This window comes from Polyodon spathula, chromosome 1 (assembly GCF_017654505.1).
Source record: "Polyodon spathula isolate WHYD16114869_AA chromosome 1, ASM1765450v1, whole genome shotgun sequence".
Classification (NCBI taxonomy): Eukaryota; Metazoa; Chordata; class Actinopteri; order Acipenseriformes; family Polyodontidae; genus Polyodon; species Polyodon spathula.
The window spans coordinates 82,439,410-82,466,495 of NC_054534.1; the positions used below are offsets into that span (position 1 = coordinate 82,439,410).

Below are 27,086 nucleotides of genomic sequence, written 5' to 3' on the forward strand. Positions count from 1 at the left end.
ACTTACCTACACACAATGCTCCACACTGTTAAGGGGAAAAAAGTTTTTATTGAGAAAAAAATTATATATTAAAAATGCAAAACTGAAAGATCAGAATTGGATAAGTCTCCCACCCAGTTAATACTTGGTGGATGCACCTTTGGCAGCAATTACAGCTGTGAGTCTGTTGGGATAGGTCTCTACCAACTTTGCACACCTAGATTTGACAATATTTGACCATTCTTCTTTACAAAACTGTTCAAACTCTGTCAAGTTCCTTGGGGAGCGTTGATGGACAGCAATCTTCAAGTCATGCCACAAATTTTAGATTGGATTTAGGTCGGGGCTCTGACTGGGCCACTCAAGGAGATTTACCTTTTTGTTCCTTAGCCACTCCACTGTAGCTATGGCTGTGTGCTTTGGGTTGTTGTCATGCTGAAAGATGAACTTCCGTCCCAGTTTCAGCTTTCTGCAGAGGGCAGCAGGTTTTCCTCAAGCACTTCTCTGTACTTTGCTCCATTCATTTTCCCATCTATCCTGACACGTGCCCCAGTCCCTGCCGATGAGAAATATCCCCATAACATGATGCTGCCACCACCATGCTTCATGGTAAGGATGTTGTTGTTTTGGTGATGCTCTGTGTTGTGTTTGAACCAAACATAAAGCTTTGCATTTAGGCCAAAAAGTTCAATTTTAGTTTAGTTAGACCACAAAACTTTTTGCCACATGGCTACATAATCTCCTGAGTGTTTTTTTTTTCATACTTCAAACGGGATTCAAGTTGGGCTTTCTTGGGTAATGGCTTCCTTCTTGCAACCCTACCATACAGGCCAGATTTGTGGAGTGGCTGATGTTCTGTCATTGGCTTGGGGGTGGGACTATACGGGGTGTATGACTGAATAAAAAGGCACTGTTTTGTATCCTCTCGGGCTCATGCAGGTAGTACAGGGGAGCGTGACTTCCCGGCTTAATTCTGACCTAAAAAGGGTAAACGAGAAACTCTGGAGCAGCGAGTCGGAGAGACAATTATTGGATGGGATTTGTAAAACACCCATGCAATGGCATAAACATGCAATTAAGACATGATTTACAGGGGCAATGTCTCTGTGCGCTTTAGCCCTTGATGCATATGTAATTCTATATTATGCAAATTGTAGGTCTGGAACCATGCCAACCATGACACAACCACCCAGGGTTGCTAGATTTCTGCAGAGTTTATAGTCCAAAGTCACAAAAAATACTTCAAAAATAACCCAATTATTTGTTTTAACTGAAAGGAAGCTTATTATTAACACATAGGCTTATGCAAAAAACAATCAAAAACTTTTGTAAGAAAAGATACAGTACCTAGTATAATTTTGACAAAAACTACAAGCCCCATTACAGCTCATCTACACGTCACTGTCAACAAATTCGTATGGAAGCTCTGAAGGAACAAATCAACATTTATACCAGACGGACGGACCAGCAACCGAATTAAAGCGTGATCCCTTTATTGAAATACTAATGCTGGTATTGTATCCCAAACAATATTGCAAATATGAAAACAATTCAATCTTTTAAAGTTATACCACTAATCTAAATACATTATCATCCTGCGACTGCTCAACAGTTCCCGTGGCTGTGTTTTTGAAGTAGCCCAATTCAGCAGAAAAACCGCTGACCTTGCAACACAGCTTGAACCACCACAACAGGGCGTCGCAGTGCCTTTTATAACCCCAGCCCCTCACACCTATACGTTATTTTGCATTTCTGAAAGTGTTCTTGTTTTGGGAAGCACTGCTGTATGGACAGCGATTTTCCAAAAGTTAAAGCATGAGTTTCAGTCATAGAAAAAATTGAGCTCCATGCTGCGATTACAAACTTTTACAAATGTCTACTTACTACTTTTCAGATTTTCTTTGGTGGTACAGTATCTTCAGATTGAAAGGCATTCATATTTGCAGGTACTGCAGTTGGTCATTAGATTTTATTGTTAGGTAACTGTAACAGTAAATAACATGGGTACTACCATTCTTTGAAGGTCTGTGAGGCAGCACAGTGATTTCTAATATGCGATAAGGTCACAACTGTCCGTATATAAAGCTCTTTATAGCTCTGTTCAAGCAATCGACAGCACAGCACTGATGTATTACAAGGATCCCCGTCTTGTTGGGACAGCTTTAGATTCACAGAGTCCCTGGGGTAGAAATACACAGACACTGCCGTTGACCGGTGAGCTCTCTGCTGGTTTCTTTACCATGCCCCTGTATCGTGAGGCCAGTCCATAGGTTAATGTCATTCTGTCCAAGCTCCTCCTGCACGACGGGCTGTTGGAAGCAGTCTTTCTCTTCCGAAGGAGAATCAAACAGGGGTTGTTAAAGAGGGTGTAAAGCAAAAGCCACCTGGAGCGGGCTTTGCTGTTCACTGCTGGTTCTATAAAACAAACACACAAAATAAATAAATATATATATATACAGTTGAACCCGTTTAAAACGTACCTGGGATATAACTTACACACTGATATAAAGAACCAGTATCATGGAGCTGAATAAAATCGAATCCTGTTTAAATTCTCCTTTTAGTACGCACTCTGATAGTGCGTACCTCCTGTTATTATGCATGCACCGTGATGGCATGCAATGGTCTGTGCTGCACATATTGCATACTCGTAGGCCTGCTTCTTGCTGTTTGAACTTGACCTTGCTCTCTATTACTGTAATTTACCTGAACCCTAGCCCAACAGTGTTAGCGCATCCATATTGCCATAATGAAACCGTGTTAGTTTAACCTAACTGTTGTTGAAAAAACACTTTGCTGGATGACTGTATCCCAGAAATCACTGTAATGTATACACGTTTTCTTTTTTTCCCCCTGGTAAATGTTGTTGTTTATTTTCACTGAACGCAGGAGCAGAACAGAGGAGCTACGAGAAAGTGCCTAAGTAATCAAAAGGGGAATAAATCGTACGGGGGAAAAAACGCCCATGTCATAGTAAATAAATTAGATGGGCATTTGTGTAGTGTATTCACTCAGAGTCCAGGGTAAATGCTAAACTTGTTTATTAAATTTGAACACAGGCTACATGCCGACAGCCATTTTCTGGCTCCAGTTTACTTTTGGGGGGACAATCTAACAATTACAAACCACTTTAGGGACTGTCTACATTTTACAAAAATATAGGAGCAGTATAATACTTTATGCTAAGTATACCACAACCTGGACAAAGGGAAAATCTGGGACAGATAAGATGTTCTTTAATTAAAAGTCAAAATTAAAACTATTAACTTGCTAATATGTGGTGTGATCTAAGATAATTTACAAAGTTTTTTGGACATATTTTAAGTTTTGTATACTACAGCACATTAGCATATCTGACTGTACCAATGGAATATGACAAGAATAAATTATCATGTATTTTAATTGGGGTTTGTCTTTATTCTCGTCTCATGTAACCAGGGGGATTATGGCAATGTACTACCGCAAAGCACTAGGGGTAACCAGTCTCGAACACGGTTCACTTCCAGATTACAGTTAAACCAGTTTATCTAACCCAGTTATGCAGACAACTGAGTTCGAGACTACCTCCTGAGTAGGTTTCAAACTCTGTTGCTGAACTCTGTTATGAACCGTGTTTAGTGTGGATGCAAATCAAGCACTTTTAAACAGGTTTTGAACCCTTAATTCAGTTCTAAAATGCTGATATGGCCAGGGCCTAAAAGAATTCTTAAAATAGCATACAGGCAATGTTCACTCATCCTTGACCATGACACGCTTGAGTGACTATGACTGAAGCATATGCACTTAATCACCTAATTAGTGAGACAGTTGATTGGACACTGGATATGGAGTGATTTCAGCTGTTGAATTGCAAGCTTGAATAAAAGCAATAAAAAAAAAAAAAAAAATCACAGAAAAAAACCAACATGCCACGTCTGTCAAGAGAGCAGTGCCTTTGTTCAGTTGGCATGTTGGAGGCTGGACTAAGGCAGCGTACTGTGGCTCGCCGTCTTGAATGCACACAGCCAGCAATTTCAAACCTGGCGAGACAATATAACCAGACACACTTTCAATGACAGGCCAAGAACTGGGAGACCAAGAGTCATAGCACCTGCCCAAGACTGACAGATCGTTTTGCAGCATCTTCATGATTTCAGTTGTTAATCCGCACCATAAAAAGTCACTGCATCTGCTCTAAAACAGCGTTTATAATTTTTCGATCACATCTAGTGAATTTTATCCAAATATAAGTGATAAGTTTTTTTGATACCCAAATATAAGTGACAGGTTTCTTTTGATGCTCACATATAAGTGATAAGTTGCTTTTAATGTTCAGTACACACACACAAACACATATTAATAATTAATGGATTTATTGAAATTTGCATTCACTTGGATACAGTATTCCCTTTGATGTTTACAAGGAGAACCTGGGGGACAGCTGGCTTCAGTACACAACACAAGAGCTTACATAACACAATTTAAGTGCGGTGCAGATGAGGGAAGAGCAAAACTTAGGAAAACTGCATTCTATGTTTGATTGTTCATTTTGCTATTTGCCTATAGTTTTGGAGGAGAAGTTATATTTTTAAGAAGCACTTACCTGAAGTGTTGCTAAACTGGCAGTACAATGACAAATTCTTCCTTTGCATTATAGTCTTTTCAGCCAGTAGAAGGTGGCAAAAGCAAAGTATGACAGGGTTATTGTGGTAATGGTCAAAAAATATCATGCTGATCCATGTGCCATATCCTAAAAAAGGGGAAAACTCAGTGTTTATTGATGGCAGAATTATCCGACTCAATAAACGTACATAGACCATGAAGGATAAATCAGCAGGACTCATTTTACAGATGCAGGGCAAACTATTAAAATGTGAGGCAGAACACCACAGAACATATGAGGTTGGATATCCTCATTCCGTAATTTATCAGTCATTACCAGCAGACAACTTATATGGACAGTATTTATTTGACAAAATGTTTGTGAGTTCACTTCATGGTCATGATTTAAATCAGAATAAAAAAAGAAAAAATTACTGAGGAATGACCTCACCTGGATCTGCTCTTTCATATCCTCTCTGCATTATCGTCCTGTCTATTCGAGAAATCAGCCATGTTCCCACAACAAAGCTACATATTAGCCGGAAAATACAGTTACCCAGACCCATGATGGCATTGTAGAATAAAAGAAAGTAGCTGAAGTTCTGGAATGCTTTCCTGTGAATGCCAAAAACAAATTCAAAGTGAAGTTACTGATGACACTGATGGAATGTATTGTTTTCTTATACACTCTACTTTATTGTGTTGGTTTCATACCAGCAACTTTAGATTGTGTCAGACAGCCTCAGGTCGTGTGGCAGCTATATGAAGGCTTTAATTAAATAAACAGGCTGAAATGAAGGGCTGTTTCCCTGGAGAAATGCAGACTCTACAGAACCCTGTTGACTAGCAGTGACCAGGAATAATTCAGTTTATATCTTTAAGTGAGGTTAACATCAGGTTTACTTGTTATTCAGGGCCAATGGCTTCCCTTTATCTTCGGGTGATATCTTGTCTTGAAGGAAGAAAATTTGAGCAATCACAATCTGAATGATCACTAATCCTATTATCAGGGCAAAGGTTAGGCTGAAACAGAATAAAGTTTTGTTAATGGTCACATTCTTCTTTCATTTAAAATGTCATTAATGCATGTGTTGTTTCCCTATTATCAAGGCTCTGAAGTATATGTAACAGGCAGTTGTGTGATGCACTTGTGTTACAGATTCTGAACTGTGTTGGTGAGATGAAGCTGAAAGCTCAATAACCAGGAATGAAGCCTAGAACCCAACATGTCACATATACAATAGATCAATGATGGCTCAACGTGTGCCCATATAATTCAATAGTTCTGTGCTAAGGGTCAATGGAACAAGTGTGATACAGTAGTATTATAATGGCATCCCTATTGTAATGTTCTGTTCTGTAAGGATTTCCTAACTTCAACCTTCAACATGTATACAAGTTGGTTCCCAGCTCCTCCACCTGTTACTCTACGCTGCAGTTATGCAGTGGATTATCTGGCCGTAGTAAAAATGGCAAGTTTTAAAAACTTTACATCACTGGAAAGACACAACATTATTCCAAGTACAGTACATGCTAATTCTCATGAATACGCACCTGTTGTCAAACTATAACCCTACTGAAAGATCATGTAAAATAGACCCTTATTAGACTCACAAGCTTATTCCAAACACCTTTAACAGTTGCAATCCATGTCCTTTTTGAATCGGAAGAATGCATCCATATGCAATGCCCAGTCCAAAAATGAACATGCCAAAGTGAAGGATGAGGTAACCTGCATGAATGAAAGTCATTACAATAGGCGTACGGTCCATTTACTGTAAGGACAGGCCGGTCATTTAAGAACAAAAACTCATATATTGAAGATACAAAAAACTCAGTTTGGGACTGTTTCTGATATTATATATATATATTATTATATAGTATATTATATATATATATAATATATATAATATATAATATATATATTTCTATATACAGTAAATCATAATGTGAATTATTCATATCATTTAGTATTTATTTCTCTTAACTTTCTCTTTCATATCTTTGTACCTAAAAAAATCTCGGTGACAGTATATGGAGTTTAAATCTTTTCTTATTAAATGTGCATGCGATCACATTATTAAAAAAGAACAAAAGACTTATTTCAGCTTGTTAGTTCCTTTTTTTATTAGGATGGTAACATTTTAAAATATACTTCTTTAAACCATGTCTTCAGTTAAAAAAAATCAGCTGATTCACAGTTTAATAGTTTTACCTCTACTAATCTTGAAATGCCTAATGTTAGGTATTAAACCATTCCCCCTATTTATTTATTTTTTTCTGTTTCTGTGCGTAAGACAACATTACCCAAACCAACAAGAGCACTTAATGGAATGCTCAGATTTGAATCAGGTTTAAGGCCACAATTGAAGGTCTCAGTTTAGGCATCGGTGGATAGATCACATCACAAAACCACTAATAGTTTGCCAATGACTGGACGAGCACTTCCTTGCAGCTTTACAGATGAGAATGAAGCGACTCGAATAGAATGAGAAAAGAAAAAAGGAAACAGTACTGGAAGAGGATAGCTGGAAAGGAGAGTGGTATTTATCTTTCAGGATCAGCTTCACATTCCAGACATACATACCCCAGAGAGTGTAAGCTATCTGCCAACCTGAATATCTTGCTATGGCAGCCTGAAAAATATTGAAGACAGTGTGTTTACATTCCCCAACCATAGTTTTAGCTTTAGGGATACAAGATTCCTTCCTCCTTTAATTCTGCTTCCTATAATGTCCCAAATGCAGTGTCACTTTGTATGGAAGCAAATACTCTAGGAACGTTCACACTCAACCAAATCCTAAATCACTCCAGGCTACTATATTGAAATTCCTGTTCAACCCTTCAAACAGCAGATTTTATTAAAAGTGTGGATGCTCCTGAAGCAATCGACAGCCTGTCAGTCAAAATGGAATGCTTCTCTAAATTATGCCAGAAATTCAAAAGGGATCATAAGGTTATGAGGGGCCTAAGTATTATTAATTATTGCAAAAAAATGATGAAGTCATCATGTATCATGTACTGACAACTGAAATGATCACAATTAATACTCACTCTGCAGTTTATTCATAAGGGTTTATTAATATCTCTAGTTAATAATAGTAGTTATTGCTAGCAATAGATTTGAAATTCTGTAAGCAAATTAGTATTAAATCCAATTTTATGTAAAGGGCGATACAGGTATTATGCACACAGCTATGAACATTTCAAATCACGATTTTCTTGAAAATGGTTAGTCCTACACAAAAATTGTAAATATCATAAAACACGAAACTATACAAGATCTACAACTTTTGTTCATAGCATTTTCTGGCAATTTTAGTAGCTAGAATATGGTGTTGCTTTTATTTTTTTTAGATGATGATGACTTACCACACTTGCAGCAGGGCTGGGGTTATGAAACTTCTGTGGCAGAAACCCTTTCTGTCCAGCCCACAGCCTCATTAAATGTTTCCTTTAGGAAAAAGGCAGAGCAAAATAATTATATATATATATATATATATATATATATATATATATATATATATATATATATATATATATACATACACACTACCGGTCAAAAGTTTTAGAACACCTCCATTTTTCCAGTTTTTATTGAAATTTACACAGTTTAATGTCTCAATGTACTTAAAGCATAGAACAAATAAACAATTGGAGATAAAAAAGAAATCATGGAATCGTTTGTTTAACAAAATTTTATCTAAATTTTTGACTCAAAGTAGCCACCTTTTGCAGATATAACAGCCGAACACACTCGTGGCATTCTTTCTACAATGGAAATCAAATATTGTTCAGAAGGTTCTTCACAACACTGTTGCAGAAGTTCCCACAAATGTGTTGCACTTGTAGGTTGCTTTGCTTTCACCCTTCTGCCCAGTTAATCCCAAACCAGCTTGATGGGGTTTAAGTCTGAAGACTGTGCTGGCCATTCCATGATTTGAAGCCTACTGTCTTGTTCTTTTCTTCTAAGGTAGTTCTGACATAGCCTGAAGGTATGTTTTGGGTCATTATCTTGCTGTAGGATGAACCCGTGACCAACTAGACGCATACCAGAGGGTATTGCATGGCGCTGCAAAATGCTGTGGTAGCCGTTTTGGTTCAGGGTGCCACTCACTCAGTGCAAGTCGCCGACTCTGGATCCAGCAAAAGAGACCACCACACTTCTTCCTCCATGTTTGACAGTTGGTGTCACACACCAAGGAACCATCCTTTCGCCTACTCGACGGTGTACAAAAACCCTGCATGATGAACCGAAGATTTCAAATTTTGATTCATCGGTCCATAAGACCTTCTTCCAGTCTTCAGTAGTCCACTGGCGGTGCTTCATGGCCCAGGCAAGCCTCTTTTTCTTATTTTGCCATCTTAGCGATGACTTTCTTACTGCCACTCGACCTGTCAAACCTGCAGCTTGAAGTCTTCTCTTCACAGTTGAAACTGAGACTTGCTTACTTCAACCAGTGTTAAGCTGTGCTTGAAGATGTTGTCCTGTGAGCTGCCTATCACGCAAGCTGTTGACTCTCAGAAACTTGTCTTCTGATTCTGTTGTGGCTTTGAGTCTGCCAGACCTCTTCCTGTCAGTGTACTCGCTGACACCTTGGCTTTCTTTGCAATTTCTCTAAAGGGAAGACCTACACTTTTAAGGGTTATAATGGTCTGTCTGTCTGTCTGTCTTCCTTTGTCAAATTGCCTTTTTCTTGCCATTATGATAGTAATATACTACTTCCTGCAGTACAATACTGTCCAAATAATGCTTAAGAGGGTGTAGTAACACAGTCTGTTCCAACACTGTTTTTATACAGACAGAGGGTTTGTAAGTAATCAACAAAAGTTGGGACACCTGTAGGAATTGTTAGCATCAACTTTCAAGGCTTAATTTACTTCCATTGCTGCAGAACAGCTGTAAGTTGTTAACCCATTACTTGGTCCCTGAAAAAGGCCTTTTTGTATAACTCTGAAATGTACATTATTTTTCAATTTTTGGTAACCTAAACTTTTTTGTTAACCTCTGGCAGTTTACCGCTTACTGTACCATTTCAGGTTATTCACTGGACTTGAACTGCTTAAATTTCAATAAAAACTGGAAAAATGGGGGTGTTCTAAAACTTTTGACTGGCAGTGTGTGTATATATATATACACACAAAAACAAAAAACAAATAAGATCATAATTAGTCCTTTTTAATAATGCTATAGGACTATTTCATGAAAATGTCAAGTTTGTTACATGGGATAAATCCACGTCTGACTGATCAGTGTAAAAGTGTACCATTTTCACTAAACGGCTCAACAGTGCTATAGTAAGACTGCACAGTATTTCAGCCTAATGGGCCCTGTTTTTATTATTATGAAGCAGCTGGCTGGGTCCATTCCAGGAAAATAAAGGATTGAAGGGAAGGGTACAGATTCACCCTCTAGAGAAGAAAGGACTGTAAACAGATTTGTTTAATCAGTGTAGTAGTGAATATCATCTTTTAAAATGAAAATGTATGTTTGCTATAACGGGTTTCTTTCAAAACTGGATCTCTGAGGCCTACATAGCAAATAGAAGTGCACTGAAGTGAACATGTTGGCTTCACCCACTTTTAAGCTTTGTGAATATGGCTCCTTAATACAACTGAAACAACAGAAAGTAAAGCTAAAATTTGGGTTTAACTCAATAATACATTACAGGTACAGTAGATTTATAATTATTCTTTTTTTGTGGATGGGTCAAATTTACCTTGATTGTCACAATTAAAAGCTGAGGATATCACACATGGAGCAATTTTCTAAATGCTTTGATTACACTGATTAAATTTTTACAGAGTTATGAGGCACAACATTCCCAATAACATATTATCGGCACTTTTTTACTAATAACCACAAATCACCATGAGGATTCTAATGACGGCGCATAAAGCCATGCAAATATATACATTTAAGCACTGATATTCAAATAAACTTACCTATAGCATGCTAAGATATGAAAAATGTAGGTTACAGAGGTCGCACATGCAAGAAACGTTGTAACAAACCAGGTACCTTTATAGAAATCAAAAAGGTAATGTATTCAGTTGCAATGATGGAGACATATTGTATAAGTGTGTTTTTTTGTTACTTGTGTATTGAATAAATCAAGGACTAAGCATTGGCTAAGATATTAGATTCCTTGAGAACATAACCAATTACGGCACCTTAATTCCAGTTATTATAAACTGTAGGTAAACACATATTGTTCGAATCTACAAGGAAAATAAAAAAAGCAATATCAAATGGAGGAGCTGGTGCATTTGTTAAAGTGTCTCAGAGTATTGTTCAATGTTACATGAAATACACAACAATTGGTTAATGACTTTTATAACATTCTACCATTACTCAGTTGTCAATTTATTGTGTAATGTGCAATTTGTTATCAGAACTTTATATTTAAGTTTCCCATTACAATTCACAGGTTTTCTGTTTTACACGTTAATGAACAATAAAACCTTGCTTTACAGTCACTTCACAATTTAGGCCATCATTTCCAGTTATAATTAACTCCTTTTGACTGAAAAGTAGTCACCTTCAATATTACCCCTATATACATAATAAGGACATCATGTGGCGTCCTCAAAATATCAAACCTCTGTTAAATGACCCCTTACCTTTGGCAACCTTGTTAAATTCTTCAATTTGAGGGATTGATTTTGTCAAAATATTGTCCGTCTCATTACTAGATTCACCCACCACCTTCAGAGCCTCTTTAAATAAATCCAGTTCTTTAAATGCTATAGCGCTGACACTGTATTCGGCAAGCGTGAACTAGAAACAAAGAAGAATATAATATTTCAAGAGAGAAACATGTCAATAAACTTGTTGCAAAACAAGTGGGTTTGATTTTCTCTAAGACGGAGCAGCTCAGCCTCCGTTTTCAGGTTACGGTTCTTTACTGCCATAAACTGACTGTAGCTAAGTAGATTTTGTTAACAGACACCTAGTACATTCTATAGTGCCTCGCTCCCAACCAACACCAATTGGAACCCTGGAACTTAATCTTGGTAGATCTCAGAAGTTAAGCAAGATTGGGTTTGGTTTGTTCCTGCATGTGCAGTTTGCATGTCCTAACCAGGAAATGGCATCCTTTCGATGAGTTGCTAAACTACTGCATGGACGCTAAAGATCTCATGGCTAAAGTGACTTTACAGTATATAGTAAGTGACAGCACCATCAGTGCACAGCAGTTTTACCACAAAAAGTAAACCTGAAACATGATACAAAGTGGCAGATCATCAGATGGCACTGCCTCTTTCTTTCAGAAAGACACTTTGGAAGCTCTAGCGTACCAGTCTGTGGCAGACAACTACAACTGTAAATAAACGCAGTAGCTGAGTAATTGCAATAGCTACTCAGAATCATTGCAAATATTATAAAAAGGTAAGGCAACAGTAACACTACTAGATGAATTACACTTGGAGTGACTTGTTCTTTAAGGGTTTGTTAAAATTCCAGTACGTCATATCCTGTGTAGAAAATGGCAGAGTTGTAAAACAACAACACTTTCATGTTTAACAGTAGTTCTTGAATACAATGTCTGTTTTAGTGATATATAAGGAGTTAATATGTTGTGTGTAGAGCGCCTCTTATTATTGTAGATATCATTTCTTACTGATCAGCTTCATATTGTGGCCCTGTACAAGATTATCTTTAACAATTGGAGACACCTTACATGTAATGTATTCATAACACACAACATATTAATAATACAGGCCAATAAAACTTGGATTAGCTCTCAGAAAAACAAGGCTGCAGTTCCCAAATCCCTGTAAACGGGGGCAGGACATCTCTGAGATCTCTGTGGATCTATCCTACTTCTAACTATTTTCTAATGCTACTAATTTTATAACTAAATGAAAAAAGAGGATGCAGCGATCCATGTTTGCCGTTTCTAGCAGTACTCACAATGTAGAGGCAAATTAAGGAAATTATAGATGTGCCAATCATTCTGTTAGGGAACTTGAAATTAGGGTCCCAGTCATATATCTTCCTTTGGAACCAATTCTTCTCCAACTTTCTGCAAACAAATACAAATCATATACTCTGTCTGTAAGGTCTTCAGTTGTTGCAGGAAAATATCCATGTAACTATAGACAGGTTTTGCATATGCATGATTGCTGGCACTTGATTATTCTAGTAACACGTTTGAACAAGATAGTTTAAAAAACAGGACTGAGTGCAGGACAAGTTTAATTCCTATCTACGTTGGCTGGGTTTCCCCAGAACAGCTAGGTCATATATAGGAATTATGACAAGGATTTTTAATTATAAATAATCAAATCAGTTTTTTTTTAACCTGGGGTCTTTTATGTACTGTATAGGATGTTTCGACTTTGTAACTTGAAACATTTTTTTTTAAAAGTAATTTACACCCTAATTCTTAAGAGTAAAAAAAACAAACAACTGTTTAATGCTTTTTACCATGTGGCAAATTCATTCAAACGTATTTCTGCTTAAAATGCAATATCAATCTAGTGACATTTGTTTATTTTAAATTGCATTTCAAGTGGTCATGCTGAGTGGCAATAGCTATGCTGTGAACCTGATCACCATCTTTATCCAATCTTAACTTCGGAGTCCGTACAACAAGTGCCACTTTTTTATGTTCTTTAGCCTAATGGTAAAATAATTTTGTCTCATTATTTTTAATTTTATCAACAGCTATGCAATGCTAAAGTTTCAATACCACTGTGTGTAGGGCAATGGTTAGTGCACAGTATCCAAATCTGGATGCATGGGTTTGAATCTGGATTGTGATCAGATAGCAATTAGTTTTTAAGTACCAGATTAGCTTGTTATGGGCAGGAGTCAACTTTACAAAAACCAGCACACATTGGCATCTTCAAAAGGAGAGGCCAAGTATTGAATAGACATGGAGACCGAATGTGCTCCTTTGGCTCCTAAAGGGAGTCTCAATGTGGAAGAGCTATGGGGAAGAGCCCCACTGTCATTGCTAACCCTGCTCTGTGGATAGTCTGCAAATTTCTGCCTTGTATGCACACCAAAATGCAAAAAAAAAAAAAAAAACCACATACCGCCTCCTTAACAAGCTCTGGACATGCCTAGCCTGGTGGGTTTGAAGAATATGCTCTTGTTCCTGAGGAAAAGAGAAATAACTTTTACAATTAAACTTTACCAGAAAAATGAGTATATAGTAACCACCAAAGCTGTTCATATGAAATGGACTATACATGTAAAAATCCAAATGTGACAAAGACGGAAGGGCAGACATCCCCATATACCCCCTTAATGACCAGTTTCATCCCAATTGGAAAAGCATTTCTTAGATATTTAAAATCTAGATATGGAAGTACGGACAGTGGCCTTCATTGTATCCCCTCCACCTGGGATATGCTTCGCTGGCATTTTAAGGATGGAGATTAATGTATTCAGGTCACAACAGCAAGAGTGAGTTTAAAACAAATGCTTCAATCCTGGTTTCATTGTCACTGGGTTTCTACAAGTCACCACTAGACTAGTACATTAAAAAACCATCACCAGATACATCATTTATTGTGGCAAGTTTGTACTTACTGTACCTGAAGCTGAATTATTTGACTAAATTTGATAAAAAAAAAAAAAAAATTCATTTCATTTTATAATAGTTTCAGGTCATTTTCTCTGTTATTGGTTTTGTTGAAACAGAAAGAGTAGCAACGTGGCTGTGGTGGAGTTATCATTTATAAAAAGTGCACAGCAACATAACACCCAAAAGACAGCAAAGGGGGTCAACCGTCTAGTTTATTAACGACCATAGAACGTGGACAAACATTTCAAAACAATTGTGAAAAAAATAAAAAAGCTGCATCGGTATGTAGAGCACAGGAGGCAGAACAGTAGTAGTGAGCATGTCGTGTATGTCCAGGGACACTCTTAACAGTCATTACAGAGATACTTACTTCTTCCATATCAAATCTCAGATTGACCCGGATAGCCTTTACCAGCTTGTGAATAAATTTCGCTAGCAGGAACAGTAGGCATATCAGAGAGGGCCAGTTGACAGCCATTTCCTGGTGATAGCCAATAACCTGTAAAGAGTAAAGCCATGCATGAGGATCACTGAGATTCTGACAATGATGTAAAAGAGCATTTATAAATGTGAATAACGTATTTCCTTTTTCATTAATCAGAGCCCTTGAATCTTCATGAAATGCATGTAAGCAGTAAGCATGTAAGCAATGCCTGTTGTCACCGCTAACTTTCACAGAGATGGGACAAAAGCCACCACAAGACTCTAATAAGGACACTAGCCTAAACAATTGTCAGGTGTCTTTCCTCAATTTCCCTCAGAAGGATTCATTAAAAAAAAAGATACTTACAGAGCTACTGGGACATTTTATTATGTTCCAAAGTAAAACACAAATCCTGCAAATAAGAATATTAAATTCAATACATATCCAAACGCATTATATTATTACAGTATTTATTTACCTATTAAGTGGAGGGGCAATAGTAAAAAGGAAAGAAAAGGGGGCTTCACCTCAAAATGTTTAAATGCTACTGAACTACAAGCATCACCCAGCAATTCTGACTGATGCACAGCATGGCTCAAGCCCCAGGAGTGCTTCTTTCAAATACTCACAGCATTAGTGTGTACAGAATTCCACACACTCCTCCGACAGCTTTGAAGTCTGTTGACAGGCAGATAAAAATTGGATAGTAAGCAATGCCCACTTCCAGAGCACCCACCAGGGAAACTATAGCTGGCGTGGAATCAAGAAAAAATATTTTAATAAAGTGACAAATATAATGGTTTACATTCAGATGACAAGATACGTTTATACAGTAATTCTGACTGGCATTTTAAACTAAATTATAAACAGCTTTAAAATGCCATTTTAGTTTGTTTTAATAATTCATAGTTAAAGGCTCATTTTGTCACATAATTTGAAAGGAATAAGGAGGTCTGTCCAGTACTTCCAATTACTATTTTCAAGCAAGTTCAATAAATCAATATTGTGCAACAGAACACAGAACTACTGAGAATGCAAACACGATAAATAATCTACTATAGTGGCATTTAAAGCTGTTTACCCTTTAAAAGATGCAGTATCCAACAAGAATGTCATATTTTACCCTACAATAACATTTCATAGCCTCCTGTGTACTCTACTTCAGAAACTTTGCAGACACTTTACGTACTTTTAGGTGGAGCAACAACTTTTCCAACTAGAAGTCTGCTTGCCACAAACATCTCTTCTACATCTATTCCCACTTAATTTCCAACTGTGTCCTCTGGTCCTGGTTTCTGTAATAAGCTTAAACTCTTAATTCTTCTTTGTTCTAAGATAAATAGATTTTCTTTCAGCCAATCTTCACAGATCCTTCCTTTAAGCCCTGCGAAGAGTCTGCTTGCTCTTTGTTGGAACCCCCCCTTCGGTACTGTGGTGATCAGAACTGGACACAGTACTCTAAGTGTGGTCTCACCAGTGCACTATACCACCTCATCATAACCTCCTTAGATTTACTCTGTTATCTTGGGAAGCAAAACATTTTTGGGCCCATTTTATAATGATACAAACACCACCCTTGAAACCTGTATTAATTCTGATGTTTTACCCCATGCATTGTCTGTGTCCCCCATTGTACAGTTATATAGGGTGGCAGTATTTAGATCCACCACTGTTGAGTGAACCCCGGCATGGTGTGATTATTTCAAATTGTTTCCCATGTCTTTTCTTACCTTTGGCCCATGATGGAACGTTAAATGGCACATACTTTTCAGAGAAAAGTATCAGGACATTTGAAGCCACTGCCCCAAATGCAAAACCATAGGACCATCGGTTACTGAGACTGCCAATAAAATCTAAGGGCCTGCAAAACAACAACAACAACATGTCAGGTGGCTGCTGGGAAGAAGGGGTTTTGTTCACAACATGCTTACAGGTCAGTCACTCTTAACTGTGGTCTCATATGATCCCTAAAAGGCAGTGAAGCCATTTGAAGCAAATTGGATAAGCAGTTTTCAATATTTGTAAAAATACTGAATATGTGACAAACTATCAATACCTTGTTGATACCTATCAACCCTACAACCCGACTACAACATAAAACACAAGTGGTTGTCATAGGAGAATGATCTCTATGGTGAATGACGGAGCACTAGGTCAAGAGGTAGCAGCATTTACTGAATTCTTTCATTAGCAGAATTTCCACAAAAAATGAGGTGTTGCATCTCAGTTGTGATGTTCAACCAGGTAAAAGGAAAATGTATCTCACACAATTATTCCAAAGCGTCCCTTCAGAAAGGCGATTTTTTCATCTATTTCCATTTTGTTTACTCTCCTCTGAAGAAAACACAGCACGACAACGATGAAAAGCTGAAACACAAAAAAAATACATATTTTTAAATACACAGGCTAATTTCACTATAACAAACCCTTCTCATACTTGTCAACATTTGGAAACTGTTCAGCGGGACGCTCGTACCCTGGGGGGTGGGGTACCATACAAGATAAGAAATCAAATAGCTGTACAGCAAAACCGGTATACAACAGAAGTCCCTTATCCTTTTGCTATACCCTAAACCTGTTATATAATTGACTGCAAGGGCACCCCATGAAGGACAAGGTAAACTATCTGCAGTAAGATTCTAAAGTCCTATTAGTTTTCAGAGGACATCTACCTGTGGGATGATGACAGCTCTATCCAGAACCTGATTGGCTGAGCCAATTCGTAAGGTTTATAATCCTGTGAAACCCATTTTTCCTGCCAGAAAGCTTGAAAAAGATGGGATTAAAACATTGGCTTGTAATGTCAATGACCACACACCCATAAGTTACCTCTGGAGAAATATTTTCTCTGTAGGATTTGAATGAATGGAAACAGTTTTGATACTTACTGCAGGGATAAGGGAAAAGTGTAGGAAGAGGCCCATATCAATGCCACTATCGCAGGTCTCATTTTGAAAGGACCTAAGGGTGGAACACAAATTAAATGTCTTGATAAATAAGCTTGATAACCAAATACCTTTAAAAAAATTTGATCTGTGGGGCTCCCGAGTGGCACATCCAGTAAAAACACTCTGTGTAGAGTGCAGGATGCACATATAGCCTGGAGATCGCCAATTCGGGTACAGGCTATTCCACTGTCAGCAGTGGTTGTGAGTTCTCAGGGAGCGGCGCACAATTGGCCAAGCACCACCCAGGGTGGGGAGGGCCAAGGTGTCCTCAGCTCACCGTGCACTAGTGACCCCTGTAGACTGGCCGGGTTCCTGTGGGCCTTCCTGGAAGCAGCCCTGAACTGCGTGGCCCTCTGATGCTGTAGCTCTTAAGGTAGCTGCATGGTGGGCCTGCAGAGTGAAAAGAAGTGGACGGCTAACGGCACACGTTTCGGAGGACATGTTTTTGTCTCTCCCGAGTCAGTGCGGGGGGTTACAGTGGTGAGCCAGGTACTGTATAGAACAGGTACTGTTAGAACACTGGCCTAAATATAAATGTGTCTTTGTTAGATGTTCTGTGAGTTAGCTATCATGTTACCTAATTAACTTTTTGTCACCAATTATTGTTAACAGGTGAGGGTCCATGATTACTATAAATATAGGTAGCATGGAAGTTGTCAGCACACAGGTTCTAGTGGGACATCATGCCACAATCAAAAGAAATTCCTGAAGACCTCCGGAAAAAAAAGTTGTTGATGCCTATCAGTCTGGAAAGGGTTACAAAGCCATTTCTAAGGGAGCTCCACCAAACCAAAGTCAGAGCCATATTGTCCAAATGGAGAAATTTGGGATAGTAGTGAATCTTCTCAGGAGTAGCCATCCTACCAAAATCTCTCTAAGAGCAAGGTGTAAAATCATCCATGAAGTCACAAAGAAAACTAAAACAACATCTAAGGATCTGCAGGCCTCTCTTGCATCGGTTAAGGTCAGTGTTCCTGACTCCACCATTAGAAAGACACTGGGAAAAAATGGGATTCATGGCAGAGTAGCAAGGCGATAACCACTGCTCACTAAGAAGAACATGAATGCTTGTCTCAAGTTTTCCAAAAAGCACTGTGATGATCTTCAAGAGTTCTGGAACAATGTTCTATGGACAGATGAGTCAAAAGTGGAACTTTTTGGTCAACATGGGCCCTGTTATGTCCGGCAAAAACCAAACACTGCATTCCACTGTAAGAACCTTATACCAACGGTCAAGCATGGTGGTGGTAGTGTCATGATTTGGGGATGCTTTGCTGCATCAGGACCTGGATAACCTGCCACCATTGAAGGAACCATGAATTCTGCTCTGTATCAGAGAATTCTACAGGAGAATGTCAGGCCATCCATCCGTGAGCTGAAGCTGAAGCGCAGCTGGGTCATGCAGCAGGACAGTGATCCGAAACAAACCAGCAAGTCTACATCAGAATTGTTGAAGAACAAGAAAATTAAAGTTTTGGAATGGCCTAGTCAAAGTCCAGACCTAAACCCCAAATGTCACTGAGTTGAAGCAGTTCTGCATGAAGGAGTGGGCCAAAATTCTTCCACTGCGCTGTAAGGGACTGATCAATAACCACAGGAAGCGTTTGGTTGCTGTTGTTGCTGCTAAAGGTGACGTAACCAGTTATTGAGTCTAAGGGGGCGAGTCTTGAGTTTTTTCTCACTGGGGTGTTGCATAACTTTCTTTAATAAATAAATTAAATAAGTATCAAAATGTTGTGTTATTTGTTCATTCAGGGTCCCTTTTATCTAATATTAGATTTTGGTTGAAGATCTGATAACATTCAGTGTCAGAAATATGAAAAAATGCAGAAAATCAGACAGAGATCAACAGTTTCCCATGTGTATCAAGGATAGTCCACCACCCAAAGGACATCCAGCCAACGGCAGGCCAGTGGTTGAAAATGGCTCATTGATGAAAGAGGCCAATGGAGGCTGCCATGAATTGTGCAGAGCAACAGATGGGCTACAGTTAGTCAACTGACAGTCCAGTACAACATTGGTGCCGAAAGACTCAAAAAAGAATGCACAACTCGTCATACCTTGACACAAATGGGGTATGGCAGCCAACGACCTAACAAAGTTCCACTTCTTTCAGCAAAACACAAGCAACTGCAGTTGCAGTGGGCATAGGAACAAAAATACTGGACACTGGGGGATTGGAAAAACATTGCCTAGTCTGATGAATCCCGGTTCCTGCTGTTTCACGCTGATGGGAGGACTAGGGTATGGAAAAAACCACATGAGTACAAGCAACCATGCCGTGTGTCATCATTGCAAGCTGGTGGTGGTAGTGGTGTTATGGTGTGGGATGTGTTTTCATGGCACACATTGGGCCCCTTGATAAAAGTGGAGCAACGTTTGAATGCCACAGGATATCTGAACATCATTGCCAATCAGGTGCATCCCTTCATGGCAGCAGTGTATCCATCTGGTAATGCCCCATGCCACAAGGGTAGGATTGTCCAGGAATGGTTCCACGAACATGACAGTGAATTCAGCTTACTGCAGTGGCCTGCCCAGTCACCAGATCTCTATACAATTGAGCTTCTGGGGGATGAGCATCTGGCGGCTTTCGATACCTTGTAGAGTCCATGCCCCGACGAATTGAGACTGCTCTGAGGGCAAAAGGGGGTGCAACTCAATATTAGGAAGGTGTTCCTAATGTTTTGTACACTCATTGTACAAAACATTAATTAGTTCATTAATTAATTAGTTCATAATTGTCAGAATTTCATTGATCTTTGTAATACTTGTAATACTTGTAATACTTGTTCTTGTCATGTTTATGTGTATTTCTTGCACCAATAAAAATAAAGATGCAATATTATTACAATGTCAGAGTCAAAATAAAACAGTGTATTTCCTAGAAAACAGTACCGGGAAAATATTGAATAATAGACAAAAAATCAGGGATATAAATCAGTAAAAAATGTTCAGTTAAAACAAAATCCTATAATTTTCCGACCCAACAAAATGTATGCTAAGAAAAGTGGACGGAATATAAAAAGACACCAAAATCCAAGCCAAATTGGACACAACTCACAAAAATAATAAAATATATCCAGCCTTTTCTTAAATTACTTTGTTTAATGCTAACAGTGCAGAATTGCGTAAACTTCATTATTCTCCTACTGTAACCATTCAATACCTGTACATCCACTAGGGGGGTGTTGGAGAGAGACAGGTCAGTGCTTACACTCATGTGCACGAGGTACACTGGCAGAGCCCTTTTGATGTCATGTGAGTGCTGTATACTTCTGAGATTTAAAAAGCCTGAAGCTGATGACTTATGTAATATGATATACCCCATAGATTTTAAACATCTAGAAGAATATAACCTTTAAGATAAATGCCAAACACAAAATGATACATTGCTCTTTAAGTTTTTTATCAAATTTTTTTTTTTTTATAGAAATTTCTTTCCAAACAAAAAGCAATCTGCCCATGTTACATTCATAAGAGAAATGGTGTTAAATTAGCATGGCTGTGTCACAAGTACATTAGTTTGGTGGTCTTGTTGAGTTAATTCCCAGTGGCCACTGAGCATGAATAGTTATTAATCAGAAACAGTTTTATTAGGGCTTATAAAACATTGTACTTTCAGTAAGCTACAACACTCTTTATAGTCTTGTAACATTGAAAATAAATTAATGGATTTCTCCTCTTACCCAGTTTGCTTTGTCTCCAACATCTTAGTCTGAGCATGGAAAGGTAAAGAAAATCGACAGCCCCTTCACTTGCTAACAATGCATGAAACTTTCCAAAGAATGTGTTATGTTTCTCCCACAGCCTTGCACAACCACTGAAGAGAAAAACCACATGAGCTACCTTTGACCGTGCTATCAAATGTGACATCATCACAAGTCAATATTATTCTGACTCAGTGTGCTGCATTAGTTACTGTATAATGGAACCCAAACAAAGCCTAATACAAAGGTGAATAGATGGACCATTGTTAGGGATTTCTTTTAAGTATGAGTTGATCATAGTGAATGAATGCAAAGTATTGGAAGTTTGCCATTTTTTTACCATGCAGATATTATACATACATTGTTAGGGGTTTCTTTTAAGTATGAGTTTATCATAGTGAATGAATGCAAAGTATTGGAAGTTTGCCATTTTGTTTACCATGCCGATATTATGCATACACCATACCTGTGACTGATTAACTATGCTTGTCTATATGTATAAATCTTTCCAATAGGTTTTTTTTTTTTAATCGTACTTTACATGGTTTACCAAATACTGCAGATCTGCCTAAATATGGTTGCCCAAATATTAAATTCAATAACGTAAATTAAACCATTGTTGAATTCAATATATGGGTGGTCTGCAGTATGTGCAGCAGTTACTTGTAGGAAGCCAATTTATAAATTGGCTTTACTCGAGTAAGCGTGAAAATGTGGAAAACAATGCCAATGAAAGAGATGGAAACCTTAGTTAAAGGAAATGATCTATCACTAACTACAATATTGTTTTTTCCAGTGAATGAAAACAGGAAAAATATTTCCCTTTTTGCTAACTGTTTCATTCCATTACATTTGAACAATCTCATTAAATCTTATCTAATCCTCATGGCATTACAAGAGCAACCCGGCTATCTACCACTGGCTAAGAAGGATAATGCTGATCAAATGGTGCAGGACATGACCGCAGTCAGGGTCATCGAGCCCTCCAACAGTCCTTGGGCAGCCCCCCTCTGCTGGTGAAGAAGAAGGACAGAACTTAGCGGTTTTGCGTTGACTTCTGTCACCCCAACACAACCACCCTCAAGGACTCCTACCTGCTCCTCCGGATAGATGAGGCCCTGGACTGTATCGCCATGTCCTCGTGGTTCAGCTCTCTGGATCTTCAGTGCGTTATTGGCAAGTTGAACTGGACCCTGCAGCTTCTCCAAAGACAGCCTTCTCCATCGGGCATGGACTGTAGCAGTTCACCGTCATGCCATTCGGACTGTGCAATGCCCCAGCCACTTTCGAGTGCCTGATGGAGAGGGTCCTGGTGGGTGTGCCCAGCACCGCCTGTGTGGTCTACCTAGACAACCTCAAGGTGCACGCTCCCACCTTCCAACAAGCCATGAGTAACCTTCGGACTGTCTTCTCCAGGGTACGGCAAGCTCAGCTCAAACTTCATCTGGGCAAGTGTCACATGCTGTGAAGAGTGACCACCTTCCTGGGGCACGTCGCTGTGGCGGATGGAATCACCACAGACCTGGACAAGGTGAAGATGGTGCGGGAGTGACTGGTTCCCACCTCGGTGCCGCAGGTGCGCAGCTTCCTTGGACTAGCGTCTTACTACTGGCGGTTCATGCAGGACTTTGCATGAGTGGTCAGACCCCTGCATCATCTCACCGAGAAAGGATGCCGAATGGGACGCAGACTACCAGGAGGCTTTTGACCAGTTCTGGGAGGTGCTGATCCCTGGACCGCGGCCACTCCACCTTGCAACAATACCAGGTGTGGGCTCCCTTAGAACTGGTGGGGTTCAACATTCTGGGCCTTTTTCCCGAGACCCACAGGGCTAACCACTTGGCTAGCTCGTGGCTATGGACTACTTCACGAAGTGGCCTGAGGCGTATGTGGTCTCCGACCAAAGTGCTACCACCTGCGCCGAGGGGATGTTCTGTCTGTTTGGGAACCACCCAAACTGAAGCTGAGGGGGCCCCTGGGCTCAGAGTACCTGACAGTGCTAGAGGAACGCCTGGAGAGCACCTATGCGTTTGCCTGTGACCATCTGCAGAGGGCCAGACTCCGCCAGAAGCATGCGTAAGACCACCGAGCCCAGGACTGGGGTTTCCAAGCAGGGGAACTGCTTTGGGTGTACTGCCCACGCCAGAGGAGAGGTCTCAGTCTGAAGCCTTCGAGTGCCTGATGGAGGTGGTATACCGGCTCTGCACCCGGGACCAGACAGTGGTGCACCACTGGCATCGCTTAGCCCGCTACTTGGGACACAACTGTGGGGATGCCACAGCAAGCACCTCAGCCAGCCCTACTCCTGACTCGCCAGGCCCGGTGCTCAGCCACCTTGAAACCATCATTAACCCAACCAATGGCTCTGAGCCTGGCACCAGGTGCCGCCGTCCACAGTCAACACTCTAGAGCCGATGCCATAGAAGACCGCCAACTCACCTCCTGTGGGTGGATCACTACTACCATACAGACAAGGCAAATTTGCATGAGCAGTAGTGATGCATGCTGGGGGACACTGTTATGATTGTTTGGCACCACTCTTCCAAACCAGGACACTTTTACGTATAAAGTTGTTTTAATGCTTGTTTTTAATTTGTGCTGTCCCCCTGTACCTGTCCCGTGTGTCTGTGGTTAAGTGTGTGAGAGTCACCCCCTGTCCGTGTGTTCCTCTATGTGTTTCTCTGACTTTCTATCCTTTTAAGGATTGTTTGAAATTGCCATTAAAGAACTTCTAAATTGACAGCCGTTTCCTATCTCTTCATCCTGAACCACACTGAGCAAAAATGCTACAGTATTCGAAATATGTAGTTCTCTTATATTGCACAAGGTTGGAGCAGAGGCTCGGGATACCTGTTGCCTGGGACCTGCTACAATTAAACATTCTTGAAAAAGTTCCCAGAGGCTCAACATTAAATGAAATGTCTTGTTGTGCAATATTAGTTAACCATAACTGATCAAATGAACACACATCAATTAATCGTTTGTATGCACACATTTTGTTGTTTAATACAAAGCAATTAAAAAAAAAAAAAACAACACACTGGTTTTTGTTTCTCAATTTTGTAATATGATAGTGCTAATATCTGACTACATAAAGCCATACAACAAGTAACAAGAAGTTTAATTTACAAGCTAAGTACTAGCTTTACAACTTCTCGTTTCTCAGGAGATGGTCGGTTTCACTTCAGCTGCAGATGCGTAAACAGAAGGCAATGTGTTCCAAAGGAACAGGATTTTTATGTCACTTTTCAAAGACCTGGAAATCATCTGCCACAGAAAGTAAATGACCACTTTGTAGTCTGTAATCCTTGATTGAAAGAAAAAAAAAAACGTTTTTCCTCACCTTTGCCTCAATTTGCATGTGTACATGTATTCACTGTATAAAAGGTACCTGGCTATTACAAGTCACTCACATGTTTAGGTAAAGATAAATGAATTTGGCAAGTTTTCAAAGTGTTGTACTGAATCCCTCCAATGGAGATAACGATGCTTATTAAAAATCATTTTGATGAACACTATTTGCTCTAGTGACAGTGTAGCGCGTTGTGTTAGTTGATTTTCTATAGCTAATGTCATGACAATGTGTATCTGCCACAAATGTGACAATAGACAAATCATTTTCTGCAAATATATTATACATGGTAGTTCCATTAAAGGTGAAACAAATTGCATAGTAATTGTTTAATTTGGACCTCAGTTGTGGGCCAGAGGTCGTTTTTTCCTAATGGAGGTGGCACAGTGAGTTAATGCACTCCCTTTTATATTTGCAAGGTCACAAACCACACAATCCAGCTGAAATGTTGCCAGGAACATCTGTTACACCCTGAAAGAATGGGATGGGATAGTAAAGAGAATGAACTGCTCTCGCATCCCCTAGAACAGGGGCGCACAACCTTATTTTTGTGAGGGGCAAAAAAAAGACTATTTTTAGATATACTTATTTAACACCAGTTTTGAGCTATGGTAATTTTTCACTTAAGTTTTAGTACTTACATTCACTCTGGGGTGCAGTCCAATTAATATTGGGAAATATCGCAGTTCTCAGCTACCAGCTGAGGGATATTGGGCTCCAGTGAAGCGGTGGCTACTCAGGCACTGCATGCAGCTTATCATCTGCCAGCCTTGTTCTGAGGTGTGACTTGTTTAGCTTCTTTAGGCTCTTGCCCTGGCTAAGCCATCTCAATCCAGTGTGATAAATCAGGTCATGCAGCGGCACTGAAATTCACGGTGATTCAAAGATCGTGAACAAATAAAGTTAACTGTGGATACAAAAAAGTCTATCATTTCTTTGAATTTCAGGTATTTTGCACACAAAACCTGGTGCATTATACAGTGATACTGCTTCAGCAGCGCAGCTTGATCCCCGATGTGCTTCTTTAAACACCCTATAAAACCACTAGTCTTGTCAACCCTAGCTGGAGCACCATCGGTTGTCACCCACACCAGCTCCTGGTGTACTTCAAATGTTTCTGTTACTCCACAAATGAAAATTAAAAGTGCTTTCATCAAGAGCAGCAGAGAAATACATGATAGTTTTTCATTTTCTTTTTAGCTGATCATAGCTATTTCCAGACATGTCTGCTATGCATCTCTGCATAGTGCTTCTGGAAAGACAAACGTTCTTAAAGGAATCTTTATTTTCTTTGCAAACAGCATCACATATTTGCATCAGGCAGTCGTTTGCAAATTCCCCATCGGTAAAGGGATGTGATGATTTTGCAATTAGCTGCGCAATATTGAAACTTGATATTGTAACAGCTTCAGAGTCCTTCTTTTTCTGTTCAAAAACACCTTGCTGCCCCAGTAGTTATATTTTGAGAGACTCCATTTTTTTTGTTCGTGCTTCTCCCAGCAGTTATTTGTACTTGGGATGTTTTGTTTCATAATGGCGCCTTATATTGTATTCTGTGGCAACTGCGATGCATTTAAGGCAAATGAGGCACATATGGAAACTGGGTTTGGACTCTGTCTACCCTGGGTTCAATTTTCTCTGTTCAAGATTAATTTTTCTTTTTTTTTTACTTGTACATGGCTTTGACAGAGACGTATTTTCATAAGCTATGGCGGGAGCCTACCGTAATTTTATGAAAATATAAAAAATACTTTATATAAAAAAAAATTGCAGAGCACCAACCATAAAGGAGAATCACTGTCTTAAGTTTAACATAGAACTGGTGCCTGTTTCCAAACCTTACGTCATGATTTCCAAGATCTACTGTACTGTATTACTATTGGCTGACATGACAGAATTCCACCTAATGGGCTGGGCTTGTGTGTGTTCCAAGCACTTCTAAACTTTAATCACCTCTCTCTGTCAAGTTATACTGTAATTATATTGGCGAACATGATACCAGGCATTTTGAAGCGTCTACCACTCACACTCACTGTTTGTAGACTGGGTGTGAGTCACATGTGGGTTCTCTCTTTCAAACGTTACAGTGAGTGATGGCTGATTTTTTTTGACAGTATGTATTTTCTTAAAGGCAATTGTCGTTTTTCATTTATAAATTATATCAAAGTCCTTACGGGCCGTATTAAAGCAGTCAGCGGGCAGTGTCTGGCCCACGGGCTGTATGTTGTGCATCCCTGCTCTAGGAGATGGTGGTCCCTTCAGGGCAGGCTTACGGCAAGCTCATGTGTGCAAACTCACTTAGCCACTGCTGTTCTTTCTCCGGATAAACAGAAGACTTCTGTCTTTAGTGCTGCCAGTTTAACACCTTCCGTGAGCAGCACAATTCAGACAAATTCCAAAAATAGAAAACATGTTTTTTTTTTATGGTATTTGTCAATGTTCTCTATGGCTTGCAGGGTTTACTAAATGTTGTATCTGCATCTATCAAGAGCAATACACATGCCTGTAAGGATATCAAAGCATGAATGTTCGTTGATGAAGTCACAGAAG

At 39.3% G+C, this 27,086-nt stretch overlaps 1 protein-coding gene across 2 annotated transcripts; it reads right to left on the bottom strand.

The window, feature by feature from the left end:
• Window positions 1–749: 749 nt before the first annotated feature.
• stra6l (STRA6-like) lies at window positions 750–21,293 on the bottom strand. 2 transcript variants are annotated; one of them, XM_041264188.1, is made up of 19 exons: window positions 21,164–21,283; window positions 17,752–17,864; window positions 17,415–17,487; window positions 16,793–16,893; window positions 16,257–16,387; window positions 15,156–15,276; window positions 14,893–14,938; window positions 14,473–14,601; window positions 13,609–13,670; window positions 12,479–12,590; window positions 11,185–11,341; window positions 10,507–10,582; window positions 7,933–8,014; window positions 7,148–7,196; window positions 6,175–6,292; window positions 5,464–5,583; window positions 5,012–5,175; window positions 4,562–4,708; window positions 750–2,394 (listed from the first exon to the last, which is right to left on the bottom strand). In XM_041264188.1, exons 3-19 carry the CDS (start codon window positions 17,448–17,450, stop codon window positions 2,111–2,113), a joined length of 1,935 nt encoding a protein of 644 aa, XP_041120122.1. In that variant the 5' UTR covers window positions 17,451–17,487; window positions 17,752–17,864; window positions 21,164–21,283; the 3' UTR covers window positions 750–2,110. The 2 variants fall into 2 exon arrangements, with proteins under 2 accessions (XP_041120122.1, XP_041120113.1); XM_041264179.1 differs by lacking the exon at window positions 17,752–17,864 and having other exon boundaries at window positions 21,164–21,293.
• Window positions 21,294–27,086: the final 5,793 nt, after the last annotated feature.